General features: G+C 42.8%; 1 protein-coding gene across 1 annotated transcript in view; it reads left to right on the top strand.

Annotated features, from left to right (window-relative positions):
- LOC126236432 (lysosomal acid glucosylceramidase-like) overlaps positions 1-17,151 on the top strand; it is a 143,702-nt gene that overhangs the window by 19,510 nt on the left and 107,041 nt on the right. The window contains exon 2 of the mRNA XM_049945735.1: positions 4,891-5,109. Within this exon, the coding sequence (XP_049801692.1) occupies positions 4,891-5,109 (219 nt within the window). The remainder of the gene's footprint in view (positions 1-4,890; positions 5,110-17,151) is intronic.

Below are 17,151 nucleotides of genomic sequence, written 5' to 3'. Positions count from 1 at the left end.
TGTATCCTGCTATAAATAAGCCCCTGGCTCACATTGCTATCGCTGTGCCCAATTTAACAGTGGTACAAACCTTTGCAGCCTTTCAGATTCATGTGTCACTGACTGCCATAAACAATTTCTTTAACTTCAAGCAATACCTTTTTTACAGACTCGATCCTCTCACTAACTGGCATTGTGTCATCTTGAGAAATCTTGTCCTATCTGTTCCTCTACCTCGTACTGCTCACTTCTTACCACATAGGTCTACGTCGAACTTTCACGTTTGTTCAAGACATGGACTGGAGCGTCCTGAACTTTACTATTTCTTTCACAATCTGTTCATCCTTTACAGATATCCAGGTTGCAAATTCGGCTGCAGTTTAATTCCGTTGCAACTTTAACTCTTCGTGTGTTTTCTGCTCCTGCTCAGTAGATATGTTACTACCATATTCAGACAACTGACTGACGACTTGAGATAATGTTGCCTGAGACTGATTTTTACTGATTCTTCAGTTAATATATTGACAGACCTAGTTTCAACTCTGCAATTTCGTTTGATATTTGATCTTGATTCTCAGCGATTTCCTTTGCCGTGGCAGCTGCCATGTCGAAAACTTCTTTGGCCACATTTGCCTGCGTACTGGGAATTGCATTCACCATGTTTTTCTGGCTTTTCCAAAACAGCATTTTGCTTTGACAACATTGCTCGTTGCTTTGACAAGATTTTTCCCTACTTTATTTATTGCTGCTGATAACATTTGGTGAGTCAATTCCAGTGACAGACTCTTTTGTTGAATACCTTGAGCATTGATTCAACAGTTTCAGGACTTCATTCAACATTATTTTAACTGTTGTGTTCATATTGGTTTGCTTTGCAATTTTTACTATACTAGTCAAAATTAAATTAAATCGTTAGAGATCACTGATTTTACTTTAAAATAATAATTAATTAATCCTAACACTTTTGTATTGGCTCAGTAATACGACAATTAAGTTCTCATATTATTCAAAAATAAAAGTAGTTTGAGAACGCCTCCCCATTTTGCCTATGTGGTGCATAATTTTTCCCACTTTGAAATCACAAAAGACTTTCACTACGATAACGACTAATTTACAATGAACATTTTTATTATGACTACAAACTAAATTCTGAGGGTTAAAAGAACTTGGATGCAAACATGAGTGCCCATAGAAGCAAGTGAGATATATTTGATTTCCAACTTTAATTGCTGCACAACTGACAGAAGTTGTTGACTATTGCTATTTTTTAAAATTGTTATTTGCATCCTCCACTCATTTTTTCATGTTGCATGAAATACAGAAAGAAACGTCGTTGTTACAATAATATACAGTTGTACATAAAATTATTATATTTCATTTTAAACTACAATCTGCAACTGGTCCTGCCATCTGAAAGCTAGTATAATATTAATAAAAGAATAAAGAAGGAAGATTTTGCGTCATATTATCAATCCGTTTATTACGGTAGCGTAAATTTGCGTTTACTATCACAAGAAAATAATATTCAGCATTTGGATTACGTAGGTTGGTTCGGTATTATGTGATGCACAATGCACTCACATGCAGTATATGTTTTGCCTGTCCAGTTTGACCCAGCAGAGAAAATAATAACTTTTAACACTGTAAGCTGTAATTTTATATTCATTGAAAATTGATTCTGAAGATACACGTACTGAGTTCACTCTTTACTCGAACGATTACGATCTTGAAATCCAACAGTCAATTCGGCAAACCATTTCAATAGCATGTAATTACAACGAAATTTCCAACAAGTGAGAACAAACATAGGTATTAAATATCGAATTTTCAGCAAAAATTCTGAAAATACATTCTTTTTCTCGTCGTTGTTTCTGTACTTTATTAAATATAGACATATATAAAGTGCAACATCTGATTCAATCGTGTCTACAAAGTTTCAGTTCAGGAATTTCACAATATGACTGTATAAGCTGCCGCAGAACAGTTACGTGCAGTCATTATGAGATCCATTACCAGAGTGAATATGTTCTTTCACAGGTCAAGTATTCATTAAGATGTGAAAGAAAGGAAGAGCAGACAGCAATTGAAACTGTGTATACTCAGCATATTTGTTAGTTACCGAAAGATTGATCGAAATTGCGACTCTGCTATTTCATTTACATCATATTAACTAAATTATTCATTTTTAGACTATTCTAGTGTATAATGTATTCTGTATTTGAGCCATAGTTAGTTAAATTTTTTCATATTCCATGGATCTCATTGATATGGAATGAGATGAGTTTTTCGTGTACAGTACCCTTCCTCAGTGAAAAATCTGATAGCATGCTGATGATTTACATCACTTCCTACCCTCGTTGCTCCAAATAATCGAAAATTTGTAAGGTAAATTAAACTTTATACGTCATACTTCAATGCATTTCATATTACAATGATAGTAATTTTCGATTTTATGGTGATTTATGCTTAAGTACTCTCCCATCCATCTCATACACACATTCTACTGTTCCAGATATAGGGCAACTTCAATTTGCTATGCATTTATTATTATCATACTAATTGATCGCTGTTGTTTGTGTATAATTCTCTTTTCATTTACAAGATCCAAGACATTTTCCCTCAAGGATCTGATGATTAAAAATTTGTAATACATCGTTAACCATACACACCACAAAATGGAATGACATGGCCCAGCGATAAAGCAGGGTATGCAGGAGGGGTATCCATAAAGTTGTGAGTCTCACTGCTAAAAAGCACTGTTTCTTTATAATTATCTTATTGGAGATGTGGTCTGCTTATATAGATACACTGAGGTGACAGAAGTCATGGAATAGGCATATACAGGTGGTGATATTATTGTGTACAAGGGTATAAAGGGACAATGCTTTGGCAAAGAGTGCTTTGGTAGAGCTGTCATTTGTACTCAGGTGACCCATTTGAAAAATTTTACCATATGATTGTGGCCGTACGATAGGAATTAACATCCTTTGGGCACAGAATGGTAATGCATGGGACATTCCAATTCGGAAATCCTTAGGGAACTCAAAGTTCCATGATCCACAGTGTCAAGTGTGCTGAGAATACCAGATTTCAAGCATTACCTCTCACCATGGACTACGCAGTGGCCGACGGCCTTCACTTAACGACGGAGAGCAGCAGCATTTGCTTAGAATTGTCAGTGCTAACATACAAGAAACATCGCGTGAAATAACAGCAGAAATCAATGTGGGCAGTATGATGAACACATCTGTTAGAACATTGTGGCGAAATCTGGCGTTAATTGGCTATGGCAGCGTCGCGGCTGTCTCTGCTAACAGCAGAACATCACCTGCAGCGCCTCTTCTGGGTCTGTGACAATATCGATAGGACCCTAGACGACTGGAGAACCGTGCCCTGGTCAGATGAGTCTCGATTAACTGATGGCAGGGTTCGAATGCTGCGTAGACCTCACGAAACCATGGACCCAAGTTGTCAACAAGGCACTGTGCAAATTGGTGGTGGCTCCGTACTGGTACGGGCTGTGTTTACATGGAATGGACTGGTCCTCTGGTCCATCTGAACCGAATGTGGATTAGAAATGGTTATGTTTGGCTATTTGGAGAGCATTTGTAGGGAGGAGGAGATTAGGAGGAGGAGATTAGTGTTTAACGTCCCGTCGACAACGAGGTCATTAGAGACGGAGCGCAAGCTCGGGTGAGGGAAGGATGGGGAAGGAAATCGGCCGTGCCCTTTCAAAGGAACCATCCCGGCATTTGCCTGAAGCGATTTAGGGAAATCACGGAAAACCTAAATCAGAATGGCCGGAGACGGGATTGAACCGTCGTCCTCCCGAATGCGAGTCCAGTGTGCTAACCACTGCGCCACCTCGCTCGGTTTGAGCATTTGTAGTCATTCGTGGACTTCGTATTGCCAAACAACACTGGAATTTTTATGGATGACAATGTGCCATGTCACTGGGCCACAATTGTTCGCAACTGGTTTGAAAAACTTTCTAGACCATTTGAATGAATGATTTGGTCACCCAGTCGACTGACATGAATCCCGTCAATATTTATGGAACATAATCGATAGGTCAGTTCGAACACAAAATCCTGCACCGGCAACACTTTCGCAATTATGGACGACTATAGAGGCAGCATGGCTCTATATTTGTGCAGAGGACTTCCAGCGACTTGTTGAGTCCATCCCAAGTCGAGCTGCTGCAATACACTGGTCAGTAGAAGGTGTGACATGATATTAGGTGTCCCATAACATTTGTCACAACTCAGTGTAAATATCAAGCTGTTACATAACCATTTTCCTTCGTTCGAAGGTACATGTTTGCAGTCCTGGTGCATGAAATATCCCACATCACAGTACCACAGCACACTGCTAGAGGAGCCAAAACAGAATGGAACAGCCCATCCATAAAGTGGGGATATGCTAGATGTATACTTTTAACTCCTCTAGCAGCGTGTTGTCATGTTGTGGTGCGGTAATTTGAATGGAGATCTGCTAAAGTGAAGATTGGCTGTGCCATATTATTGAGGCTGGTCTGGCGTCACGCTACAGCACTGTGGCGTCTGGATACGAACGTATATCAGGACTGCAGACATGTGCCTGCATTACATATGTAACTCTCTTTTTGTGAGATCATAGTTAAAAGTTAAAAATTTATGGGTACTTCTCGCAGTTCAGCACATATCATATTTAATGATTGGAATTCGTTTTTTTCACACGGTTTCTATTCTCCATATTTTGCAGTAGCTATCATAGTATGACAGCAAAGACACCGTGCCAAATACAAATGCATGACAGAGAGACGACAAGGAGATTGTCAGTTATCAAAACCAAAAGGAAGTTTCGAAATAATTTACCCCGTTTGTGGGAGCAGCTCATCCAGTGTGTGTGATTTTATGTGGTGTGTTGCAGTGTGGTTTGCGTCCGGCGCCGGCATCAGAGTGGAAGGCGGCCAGCCGTGCGCGGTGCGCTGGTACAACTACTCGAGCTTCGTGTGCGTCTGCAACGCCACCTACTGCGACGCGCCACCCTCGAGACCAGCGCTCAGCAACGGCGGCATCGCGCACTACACCTCCTCGCGTTGCGGGCAACGGCTGGCATTGCGCTTGCGCAGTTTCACTGATTCAACCGGTGAGTGCTGAGAGTCTATGTAAAAGCCTCTCGTGCTCTAGGGACGTTACACTGCATTGCGTGTTGGCTCTTATAATAAACTATGTGATCAAAAGTATCCGGACACCCGGCTGAAAATGACTTACAAGTTCGTGGCGCCCTCCATCGGTAATGCTGGAATTTAATATGGTGTTGGCCCACTCTTAGCCTTGATGACAGTTTCCACTCTCGCAGGCATACGTTCAATTAGGTGCTGCAAGGTTTCTTGGGGAACGGCAGCCCATTCTTCACGGAGTGCTGCACTGAGGAGACGCATCGATGTCGGTCGGTGAGGCCTGACACGAAGTCGGTGTTCCAAAACACCCCAGAGGTGTTCTATAGGATTCAGGTCAGGACTCTGTGCAGGCCATTCCATTACAGGGATGTTATGACGTGTAACCACTCCACCACAAGCCGTGCGCAATGAACAGGTGTTCGACCGTGTTGAAAGATGCAGTCGCCATCCCCAAATTGCTCTTCAACAATGGGAAGCAAGAAGGTACTTAAAACATCAATGTAGACCTGTGCTGTGATAGTGCCACGCAAAACAACAAGGAGTGCGAGCCTCCTCCATGAAAAACACGACCACACGGTAATACCACCGCCTCCGAATTTTACTGTTGGCACTACACACTCTGGCAGATGACGTTCACGAGGCATTCGCCATACCCTCGCCCTGCCATCGAGAGATTCGTCATTCCATACAACGTTTTTCCACTGTTCAATCGTCCAATGGTTACGCTCCTTACACCATCGAGGCATCGTTTGGCATTTACCGGCGTGATGTCTGGCTTATGAGCAGCCGCTCGACCACGAAATCCAAGTTTTTTCACATTCCGCCTAACTGTCATAGTTTGTGCCGTGGATCCTGATGCAGTTTGGAATTCCTGTGTGATGGTCTGGATAGATGTCTGCCTATTACACGTTACGACCCTCTTCAACTGTCAGCGGTCTCTATCAGTCAACAGACGAGGTCAGCCTGTACGCTTTTACGCTGTACCTGTCCCTTCACGTCTCCACTTCACTATCACATCGGAAACAGTGCACCTAGGGATGTTTAGGAGTGTGGAAATCTCGCGTACAGACGTATGACACAAGTGACACCCAATCACCTGACCACGTTCGAAGTTCTTGAGTTCCGCCGAGCGCCCCATTCTGCTCTCTCACGATGTCTAATGACTACTGAGGTCGCTGATATGGAGTATCTGGCAGTAGGTGGCAGCAAAATCCACCTAGTATGAAAAACACATGTTTTTTGGGGTGTCCAGATACTTTTGATCACATAGTGCATGGGAAAAAAATAAGTTGACTTGTACCTGCAAATGTGACGCTGTAGGCGAGGGATCAACTTAGTGGTGGGTTCGGCTACTGGAAGACAGGGGAGGTACAGATTGATAGCTGAAGCCTGTGCACAAACAGCCCAGTCAGCGAAGAAACATTTTGCACCGTGGTTGGAGGGAGCGCCATGATCAACATACTAAAAATCCCAGCTGTGGTGAGGGTCACTTTCTTATGTTTTTCTTGAATCACTCGAATACTACGACTTCTAGCGAAACTATTTCCCAGTTAAAAAAATTAAACTACGCCACATTAGCTATGAAAGAGGTCATGTTTATTTTCTCTGAGATGTATAGTTTCTCGGTAGCAGGGGATGGCAGATTATTAAAAACTGTGACTGAAAGGTATAAAATTAATGTTTATTGTTAGATGAAGTGGTTAAGAACAAATATTAAATGTGTGTATCACGTATAAATGCAGTAGAGCCATATTAAGGAATAAATTGTGCCCTGGAGTGTAACAGGATGAAGGGGTGGAGGTTGGAAGTCGGAGGGTAGAAGTGTGAGGGAACATAGGTTCCCAGATTTTGGTCATGCACTCCCCTTCTTCATAGGTTTGCAGACTGATGAGCGAGCAGATGATTCCCCTTTTTACCACCCCACCATGTCACAAGAAGGAACTACAGGGCGTTTCAAAACGTTATAGTGACCATCAGCAGTACGCCTTATGAATCACTGCCGATGCAATGTGCAGACATGCGCGTTGGGCATTTATTTTCCAAAAACTGCGTTAACAGTACATGGAATACAGATATGAATCACTAATAATACTAACGCAAGAAACACATATGGACAGAATCTTCTTAAATCTCTGCACATTGTCCTACACTATTACAGGGAAAATTTATTCTTAGTCGTCCTGGATGGCAGCTGTAGAGTTCTTCCAGGACAGGTAGCTTCCCCAATCATGAGGGCTGCTCTCTTTACAGTTTACGGACAGATCGTACGTCCCCAGCATTTCCTGTCCAATTCTCTTACATGAGTAGACAATATAACTTCACTCTGCTCCTGTTTATATTGTGGACTTATTTTTACTTTGTTAAATGAGTACTTATAGGCAGTTGTTAATTTTCCTTGGTTGACTGGACTGGAACGCACATCTTGCGTAGCTTGTAAGCTACTGCTAGCGAGTCTGCAAACGATCGTCAATATGACCACTAACATTGCGGTATTTGGATACTCTGCTTTCAAGTAGCTCTGCTTTTAGTTCTTGTAATACTGTTTCGTTTCTTGGTTGTCTGTTGCCGAGTAACCTTTTGTTCTTCTTAGAAATTTCGTTTCTGCACTGTGTATTTTACCAAATGTTCTCTTTTGCGGTATTCGACATTCTCTCCCATGAAGATGTGCTGCAAGAGCTAGTTACGTAAAATTTCACTCTCAGTTCTTGTCTGGTTTTATTTTTAAATGTATTATGAATGAAGCCACTTAAATTTCCAAATAAAGCCAATTTTACATCTAGATCTTTTTTTTCGCTGTCTAGGCAAATTTTACATCCCATTTAGTGACGGAACTACACTTGTTCTAAAATCACATTATTAATAATGATTTTGTATCAGACTAGATTTTTGCCTCAGGAGAACATCACATTATGTAAAGTTTTTTTTTTTTTTTTTTTTTTTTTTTAAATACCGCTACCAGTCACAAACTTTCTCAACCGTTGACAAAGTTTGTAACTGGTAGCGGTAACTTAAAAAAAAAAACCTTTACGTATTTTTTGAGACAGTCAAAGTCGAAAAATAGTCAAAATAGTTTCAAAGACATCACATTAATCTTTATTTTGGAGAACTCAGCGTCATATTCTTCACAACGGTAATTCACGTGATTCAGTGCACTTTGTAAACAATCTTTTTTTCGTACAATGTTAAGACTTCGTCTGCATTACACGATACATTCAACAAGGTGTCTTTTGGTATTTTAATACCTTGTTGTACGTGTTGCCTCCTGTTTAGGATACTGTCATTAATGTGAATATTAAAAAAAGTGAGTGACATTGGACACCTTTGTCATGCTCCTTTATTTATTAAAATTTCTTCTGTTCTTGTTTCACTTGTATTAATGATAATTTTTTAAATTCTTTATATTGGTTTCTTATGGCTTTAACTAATTTTCTGGGGTATCCTTTATTCGTTATATTGGTTTCTTATGGCTTTTACTAATTTTCTGGGGTATCCGCTGCATTCCATTATAATGCAGATTCTGTTTCTGTTCACATTGTCAAACGCCTTAACGAAATCCGCAGATTCTATGTAAATTGTTTGTGTGTTATATTCTCGCCTTTCTCTTTTTCTTGTTGCAGAGTAAAAAAAAAATTGGTGTGGTTGGTCTTCCTTTTCTAAATTCAGTCTGTTCTTCACTAATGACAATTTCTGAAGTTGTTTTAATTTCACTGTTTATTATTCTTGCATATAACTTCTGTACTGAGTTGAGAAGGCTTGTCGCTCTAAATTTTTTACAATTTTCCGGTAACTTTTCTTACTCAGAGATATTACTTCTCATGTCTTCCACGAGTGAAGTACAGGGTGTACATAAAGTCTGGGAACACTTTCAATTATTTATTGCACAAGAACCAAACATTGTACGGATATCATGCATATGTCATTTTGGAGAGAAACCCTGAAAGTTTCTTTTTGCTTCATGTATACCGCCACAACGTAGTTTGGTAATTTGCCGATAGTCAGCGCTAGTCGCAAACACGGCCATGCTACAGAAGGGGACAGCTGTTTCATAAAATGGCCTCCCCGATCACCAGATCTCACTCCTTGTGCTTTTTCCATGGGGACACATTAAAGATCTGGTGTATGTACCGCCTCTACCACGTGATGCAGCAGAGCTCCGGGAAAGAGCGACTGCCACAGTCGACGATGCCTTGCTGGGACGGGTATGGCAAGAATTCGATTACCGTATTGACGTCTGCCGGGTCACACTCATGGTTCGCATATCGAATATTTGTAAAAAAAAAAAAAAAAAAAAAAAATTCAGGGTTTCTCTTAAAAATGTAATATGTGTGACATCTGTGCAATGTTTAGTTCTTGTGCAATAAATACTTGAAAGTGTTACCGGACAATGTGTACACCCTATATTTCATTTGTCTGCTATCATTGGTTGAATATGTGTAACAGACTCCTATGCAATATCGTGCCTCCGTATTTTAACAGCTCGGCACCTATTTTATGCTTTATAGTTGTTTCTCTATTCCTATTTTCTTTTAGGAATTTCTGTAGCTCTTCCACTTTAATGGGATCTACTTCTACAGGAGTGCCTTCTTCTTCGTTTTCTGATTGATCTTCTTGTTCTCTCTGCTGGTACCATAGGACCGTGTAGTGCTGAACCCATCTATCCTTCACTATCACATCCATTCTTACTGTGTCCTTCTCATCCTTGTTTTTATGTCTTACCGTTTAATATTCAAAAGTTCTGTCTTTTGTGGTTGTAATTCTCAATTTGGGTTGGAAATCAGCTGAAGTTTCTTGTTGCGGTTTCCTGATTATTGTCTTATCTTACATAATCCTTTACTATTTTTCGAGTTGTGTTGCAATCTTTGTATTTCAGCAATATGTTTATTTTTTACAGCTTCTTCGATTTCCTCATTCCATATTCTCAGACCTGCTCTGCTTTTAATTTTTCCCGAGGGCTTGTATCATTGCTGGTTCTATGTAGCAGCGAACATTCTGCCACTCCATCTCCAGACCACTTTCAGTAGGTGTTTCTAGCAGATATTGCTTCAGTCTTTTTTCATAGAGCTGATCGACGCTTTCTTCTCGTAATAAGTACACTTTGTGCACTTCACATGATGGACCACATTGATGAAGCTTTGGTATTTAACATTATGTCCACAGTTCACACTTTGCTTCTCGTATACAGGATGAATCACCTGAAACTTGCGTCGTAAATATTGAGGAAAAGGAAAATAATTTTGATGGGCGATTTTCACAGAATGGATTGTTAGTCAGGGACTCGTATTGTTTGCTAATCAACAGACTTGCTAACAGTTCAGTGGAGATGTCCGAGCAGGCTGCAGTAACACGTTGTTGCATATCCTCGGGTGTAGCCGGTATGTCCTTGCAAACAGCGTCTTTCAGCTTGCCCCATAGAAAAAAGTCTACCGGCCTCAAATCCAAGAAATGGGCCGGCTGAGGTACAAATTCTCTATGTCCAATCCAACGATTTGGAAGCAATTCGTGAAGACATGCTGTCTTCGTGCACTATGGGTTGGACAACCATTATGTTGGTACCACAGGTTCCTCCTAGTCTGCAGAGGAACGGCTTCTAGTATCTGTGAAATATGGTCTGTCAGGAAGCTGCGATACTTATGCGCGTTCGTTGTTCCATATATGAAAAACGGGCATATGAGGTGATGGTTCACTATCCCACACAACACGTTTACACTCCACAGACGCTGACGTACCGCCAGACGAAGCCAGTGGGCATTGTCAACGGACTAGTAGTACATGTTTCGGTGGTTTACGTGACCATCATTGGCAAACGTGACTTCATCACTTAATAAGATACATGATACATCTGGAGTATCCTGTCGTAACGACCAGGTCCAAACGTTGACACGATTTTTATACTCGCTTCCATGCAGCTCTTGATGGAGAGAGGTGTGATAGGGATGGAACTTACGCCGATAAAGGATGCGCAGGGTGTAGGACACGTACCTGACTCATGCCACTTCCTCGTGCGGTTACGCAGGCGCTAACGTGCAGATCAACTGCGACAGCAGCAAGAACGTTAGTTTCCCCCCTCTTCTATCGCTACATTTTTCCTTCTGTTATGTTGTCTAGGTGTTACACTACCATTTTCACGTAACTGGTTGAAAATGTTGATAAATAATTGCCGAGGTGGTTGACATTTATTGGAATATCTTGCCGCATACACCGTACAAGAACGAACTGCATTCTTCCTACACTCTTCATACTCCATGAGCATGTCGGCTTTTTCTACACTGGTAAATCTCACCTTCCACTCATATAATCTACTGCTTGGACTTCCACACAGTAACTGACTATAGTCGATTAAAATTACTCGATGGTTGACATTTCATCACAGCAGGCTGGAGCTGGTTTTCTCCACAATCAAATCAGAGCGCCCCCCCCCCCCCCCCCCGTCACGCCCAAACCGTTCGTAATTGCCAAACTGCCACAACATTAGGTCAGTTCACCTCGTCCAGCTTTCTTTTTTGGCCCCTGAATCGTGGTTTTGGCCCTTTAATTTCGTACTTCATCACACATGATAATCAAGAAAACAGCACGCACGCACGCACACACACACACACACACACACACACACACACACACACGATGCTAACGACATACGCGTCTGTTACACAGCACCAAACAAACACTACTCGATTCTTCCGAACGCGATTCTGCGTCACACTTATTATCATCACAAAGATCGGAAGATCGGCTTACATTAGAAAAGTATCTGACGGCATTGCGTGAAGCCAACTTGCTAGTGGACTGTCAGAGTCATGAATGTAACAACTTCAAGCAGCGTAGCGGCGTACCGCAGCGGTTAGCGCACTAAAATGATGTATAGAACGAAATTAGAATTATATTAATACCTGCAGCTTCTAACGGGCGTTGATATATATCAACGGGGAGAGGTGAAAATGTGTGTCCCGACGGGGACTCCTACTTACATGGCAGACGTTCTATTCATCTGAGCCACCGAGCGGGCAGAGTATAGTGCGACTGCAGGGACTATCTCGCGCATGCCTCCCGCGAAACCCACATTCTCACCTTGTGTGTCCACATACTACATTCGTAGTGTCCTACACCAACACACTCATTACTTGAGGAAGACATTCTTACGAAGTCCCGTAAGAGTACGGGGAATATGTGTGCATTCGCACAGAAGAAGAAGGTCATGGCCGGTATTGGGAGAACTACACTCCTGGAAATGGAAAAAAGAACACATTGACACCGGTGTGTCAGACCCACCATACTTGCTCCGGACACTGCGAGAGGGCTGTACAAGCAATGATCACACGCACGGCACAGCGGACACACCAGGACCCGCGGTGTTGGCCGTCGAATGGCGCTAGCTGCGCAGCATTTGTGCACCGCCGCCGTCAGTGTCAGCCAGTTTGCCGTGGCATACGGAGCTCCATCGCAGTCTTTAACACTGGTAGCATGCCGCGACAGCGTGGACGTGAACCGTATGTGCAGTTGACGGACTTTGAGCGAGGGCGTATAGTGGGCATGCGGGAGGCCGGGTGGACGTACCGCCGAATTGCTCAACACGTGGGGCGTGAGGTCTCCACAGTACATCGATGTTGTCGCCAGTGGTCGGCGGAAGGTGCACGTGCCCGTCGACCTGGGACCGGACCGCAGCGACGCACGGATGCACGCCAAGACCGTAGGATCCTACGCAGTGCCGTAGGGGACTGCACCGCCACTTCCCAGCAAATTAGGGACACTGTTGCTCCTGGGGTATCGGCGAGGACCATTCGCAACCGTCTCCATGAAGCTGGGCTACGGTCCCGCACACCGTTAGGCCGTCTTCCGCTCACGCCCCAACATCGTGCAGCCCGCCTCCAGTGGTGTCGCGACAGGCGTGAATGGAGGGACGAATGGAGACGTGTCGTCTTCAGCGATGAGAGTCGCTTCTGCCTTGGTGCCAATGATGGTCGTATGCGTGTTTGGCGCCGTGCAGGTGAGCGCCACAATCAGGACTGCATACGACCGAGGCACACAGGGCCAACACCCGGGATCATGGTGTGGGGAGCGATCTCCTACACTGGTCGTACACCACTGGTGATCGTCGAGGGGACACTGAATAGTGCACGGTACATCGAAACCGTCATCGAACCCATCGTTCTACCATTCCTAGACCGGCAAGGGAACTTGCTGTTCCAACAGGACAATGCACGTCCGCATGTATCCCGTGCCACCCAACGTGCTCTAGAAGGTGTAAGTCAACTACCCTGGCCAGCAAGATCTCCGGATCTGTCCCCCAATGAGCATGTTTGGGACTGGATGAAGCGTCGTCTCACGCGGTCTGCACGTCCAGCACGAACGCTGGTCCAACTGAGGCGCCAGGTGGAAATGGCATGGCAAGCCGTTCCACAGGACTACATCCAGCATCTCTACGATCGTCTCCATGGGAGAATAGCAGCCTGCATTGCTGCGAAAGGTGGATATACACTGTACTAGTGCCGACATTGTGCATGCTCTGTTGCCTGTGTCTATGTGCCTGTGGTTCTGTCAGTGTGATCATGTGATGTATCTGACCCCCAGGAATGTGTCAATAAAGTTTCCCCTTCCTGGGACAATGAATTCACGGTGTTCTTATTTCAATTTCCAGGAGTGTATGTACTTTAATATGGATATGATGTATAGAAGATCGTAGGTCCGAAACTCGTGAAACATAATGAATTTTTTTCCATTTGTGAATCTGACCAAAAGACTGTCATTATTATTTTTATTCAGTTAATTGATGTAGATGATTTTTTTTTTAATTTCTAATATTTCGCCGCGTCATTTTCATCATTGACATAAGTTTTCTTCCTATCCACCAGTATTGTCTATAATCTACAAGCAAGTGCCACCAGGACTGCTCATCGGATGGCAACGTGGCAATCCGTGTAGTCAGTGTGACGGTAGTTTCAGGTCACCAACTAATGCTTGATTTATTTTTAATTTTTTAATCTTTGAACTCGAAATTTTTCGTCTTGAAATTGTTCGTAGAGGTTAGCTTTAATCGCCATGAACAAAGCGATCGTGAATTTAGTTGTGCCGCTGATTGCTGGCCCCCGGTTTCTAGGATACATTGCACATCACAAGGTTGTAGTTAGGTGAGAACAATAGTTTAAATTCGGTGCTAAAAAACGCGTTGGCTGCTGCAGTTCAGTCATTGACCACTTAAAATCAGCTGACAACAGAGTATCTCGCATTCCCGTCGTACCTCGTGGCGGCTGCTTCCCAAATCTCTCTGCGTTACACATTAACAGAACTTGTGAAGTTACCCGCCATGTTTGTATGTCACCTATAACCGAGCGATAGCCGGCAGCCGGTGCGGCAACGCTGTAGCGGCAAGTGCCAGGCGTCAGTTGTTAAGCAATTTTTATCTGACTATAGCAAGTTGCTGTGCACACAAAGAACACAAAAGCACACTGTAAGCAAACATAAGAACGTCGTACATAGGAACTACCGGTCCGTGGGTTGAATGGCACAAACAAGTGTCGGTGTTAAAAATACGATATCATGTAAACGAGTCGCACTACAATCCTGCAACAAACCCCACTGACATTCTAATTTACATGACTTTCAGCCTGTTAATGTCGGTAGGCACTGACCATTTAAAAAGTGTTTGCACAGAAAATACGCTTTCTAAATATTATTACAATCTGTTTCTTGGCTAACAATAAGAGCCCCTGACAACCAATCCATTCTGCGAAAACCACACATCAATAAAACTTACCATTTCCGTAATATTTCCGCGTGCCTGTTTTAGGTGACTCACCATGTATAGTCGTCTGAGGAAATATTGCATCATTATTGACCTATGTTCTCATGCATACCATGTGTACTTATAAATACGCTATTTTCTGAAGAACGTGTTTGGGATTTTTAAATGGTATATAGAAGCAAATAGCTTTGAGTTCATTATCATTGCTACTGCAATCACTCTCTGAAATAATTCTACTGCTCGTGGTACAGACGTATTACTTAACAGTGCGTTAAAATCTCTAGATGTAATTTGATGATCATTTTTATTAATTTTACCAATGAGCCATTACAGACGCACATAGAATTATTCGGTTTACTGAAGCTGTAATTGTCAGTTTTCCAATTACAGTTTTTGTGAATAAATATAGCTATCCCAGCTTTTGCCCACACATTCTGGGCAACGCTGCCATAAATCATTATATATTCATCGAGTTCTTTTGTTATTTTAAGTTTCTTCTTTGTATCTTTGATGACAGTAGCCTTCTTATTTGTAATTTTATCCTTTAGAAGCACCACAGGGCTTTGACCATCCGACTTTTAGCATGACTGAATGATGTTTGAAAACGGCTTTTGTTTATTTATGTAAATGATTGTTTGTATGTGTGACTGTATGTCCATTATGCCCTAAATAGCCTGGTTAAAATGCTCATTGGTCTCTTACAAGAAGCGTCGGGGTACTGTGTGCCTAACTGATGAATAAGATAGTGGTTCGAAGTGGGAGCTTCCTCATAGAGAATTTCTGTTTTCCTTTTGATGTATGTAAGAATCGATGGTTCGCCTAAGACGTTCTTAATGTGTGTGTTAGGCGTGTAATGATCTGCATCTGCAGTGGTGTAGATGATGCTATTTTGAAGCGTCTGAAGCTTGTGCAGATGCGTGTTTGCAGTAATTGACCATGTAATATAACCAGATTTATGACAGCCCAATGTAAGCCTAACTTGGTCTCTAAAGTATGCCCCCGCCTCCCGTTGAGGAGTCCTTATAAACAGCGCTTCTGAACTTACTAACTTGTGCGGCAAAAGTTCAGCGTCTATCCAGCTGAAGGCCGAAATAAATCGCCGAGTCGCTCCACTCTAATACTCTGCCGGCCACAGAGATCTGTCTGTTAGGAATCAACATATTTGTGAATATTAGTGCTACGGATTTTTGCGGGTTTATCTTGGTATGGCAGGTGCTGCATCAATGGACGATTTCGCCTAGGTTATCCTGTAGCTTAATGTTGCATCTGCCTTTTATAGACCACAATATCATCAGCATATAGCCCTGTTTCGCCACCTGCCAATTCTGGCACGTCCTTGGTGTATAATCACTACAATATTGGGCCTAGAACCGAAACCTGCAGAACCCCAGCCACCGCATCTTTGATCGTATTGACATGTTTGCCGCACCTGAAGAAGTACTGCTACTGCCTCCCCGACAGGAATGGGTCAGTCATGCTGATCATGTGTCCTGGAATTTTTAACTAGTATAAGTTGTAAATTAAACCATCATGCCAGTCTTTGTCAAAGGCTTTCTCGATGTCGAGAAAGATTGCTGCAATACTGTGTTTCCTATCTCTCGTCCTACACATGTGTTCGCAGGAATTGATGAATTGTACTATGTTCTGGGTGGAAGCCAAACTGCTCAGGTGAGTCTTTGTTGTTGTCACGTAGGAATTTGGTGCGGTCTCTGAGGACAAAACACTCTAGTAAGCTCCCTAGAAAACATGAGTGAAATGGGTCCATAGCTTTGGGGAAGGATGCGATTCTTATTGGGTTTACCTAAGGTTATGACCTGATCAGTTTTCCAGATGGTTGGGAAGTAATTTAATGACAGGCATTGGTTGTATGAAGTGATTGTGGTAGGAGATGGGTGATTTAGGGATATGGGCTTTGTCGGGACTTGGGGATTGGTTGTTCCCTAGCCATCTGATGTAGGTGCACACAAGGCGATCGAAAACAGGCGTAAAATCTGTTTCTGCCTCTCTCGCCTCAATCGAGGTACTGGTTCAAAAATGGCTCTGAGCACTATGGGACTTAACATCTATGGTCATCAGTCCTCTAGAACTTAGAACTACTTAAACATAACTAACCTAAGGACATCACACACATCCATGCCCGAGGCAGGATTCGAACCTGCGACCGTAGCAGTCGCGCGGCTTCGTACTGAGCGCCTAGAACCGCTAGACCACCGCGGCCGGCGAGCTACTGGTCCAATATTATTTCCTACTGCCTATCAAAGGTCGGCGAGAT

The sequence above is a fragment of the Schistocerca nitens genome, chromosome 2, assembly GCF_023898315.1.
Source record: "Schistocerca nitens isolate TAMUIC-IGC-003100 chromosome 2, iqSchNite1.1, whole genome shotgun sequence".
In the NCBI taxonomy this organism is placed as follows: domain Eukaryota; kingdom Metazoa; phylum Arthropoda; class Insecta; order Orthoptera; family Acrididae; genus Schistocerca; species Schistocerca nitens.
Note: the sequence above shows the minus strand (reverse complement) of the source record. Positions and strands in the feature narration are given on the sequence as shown.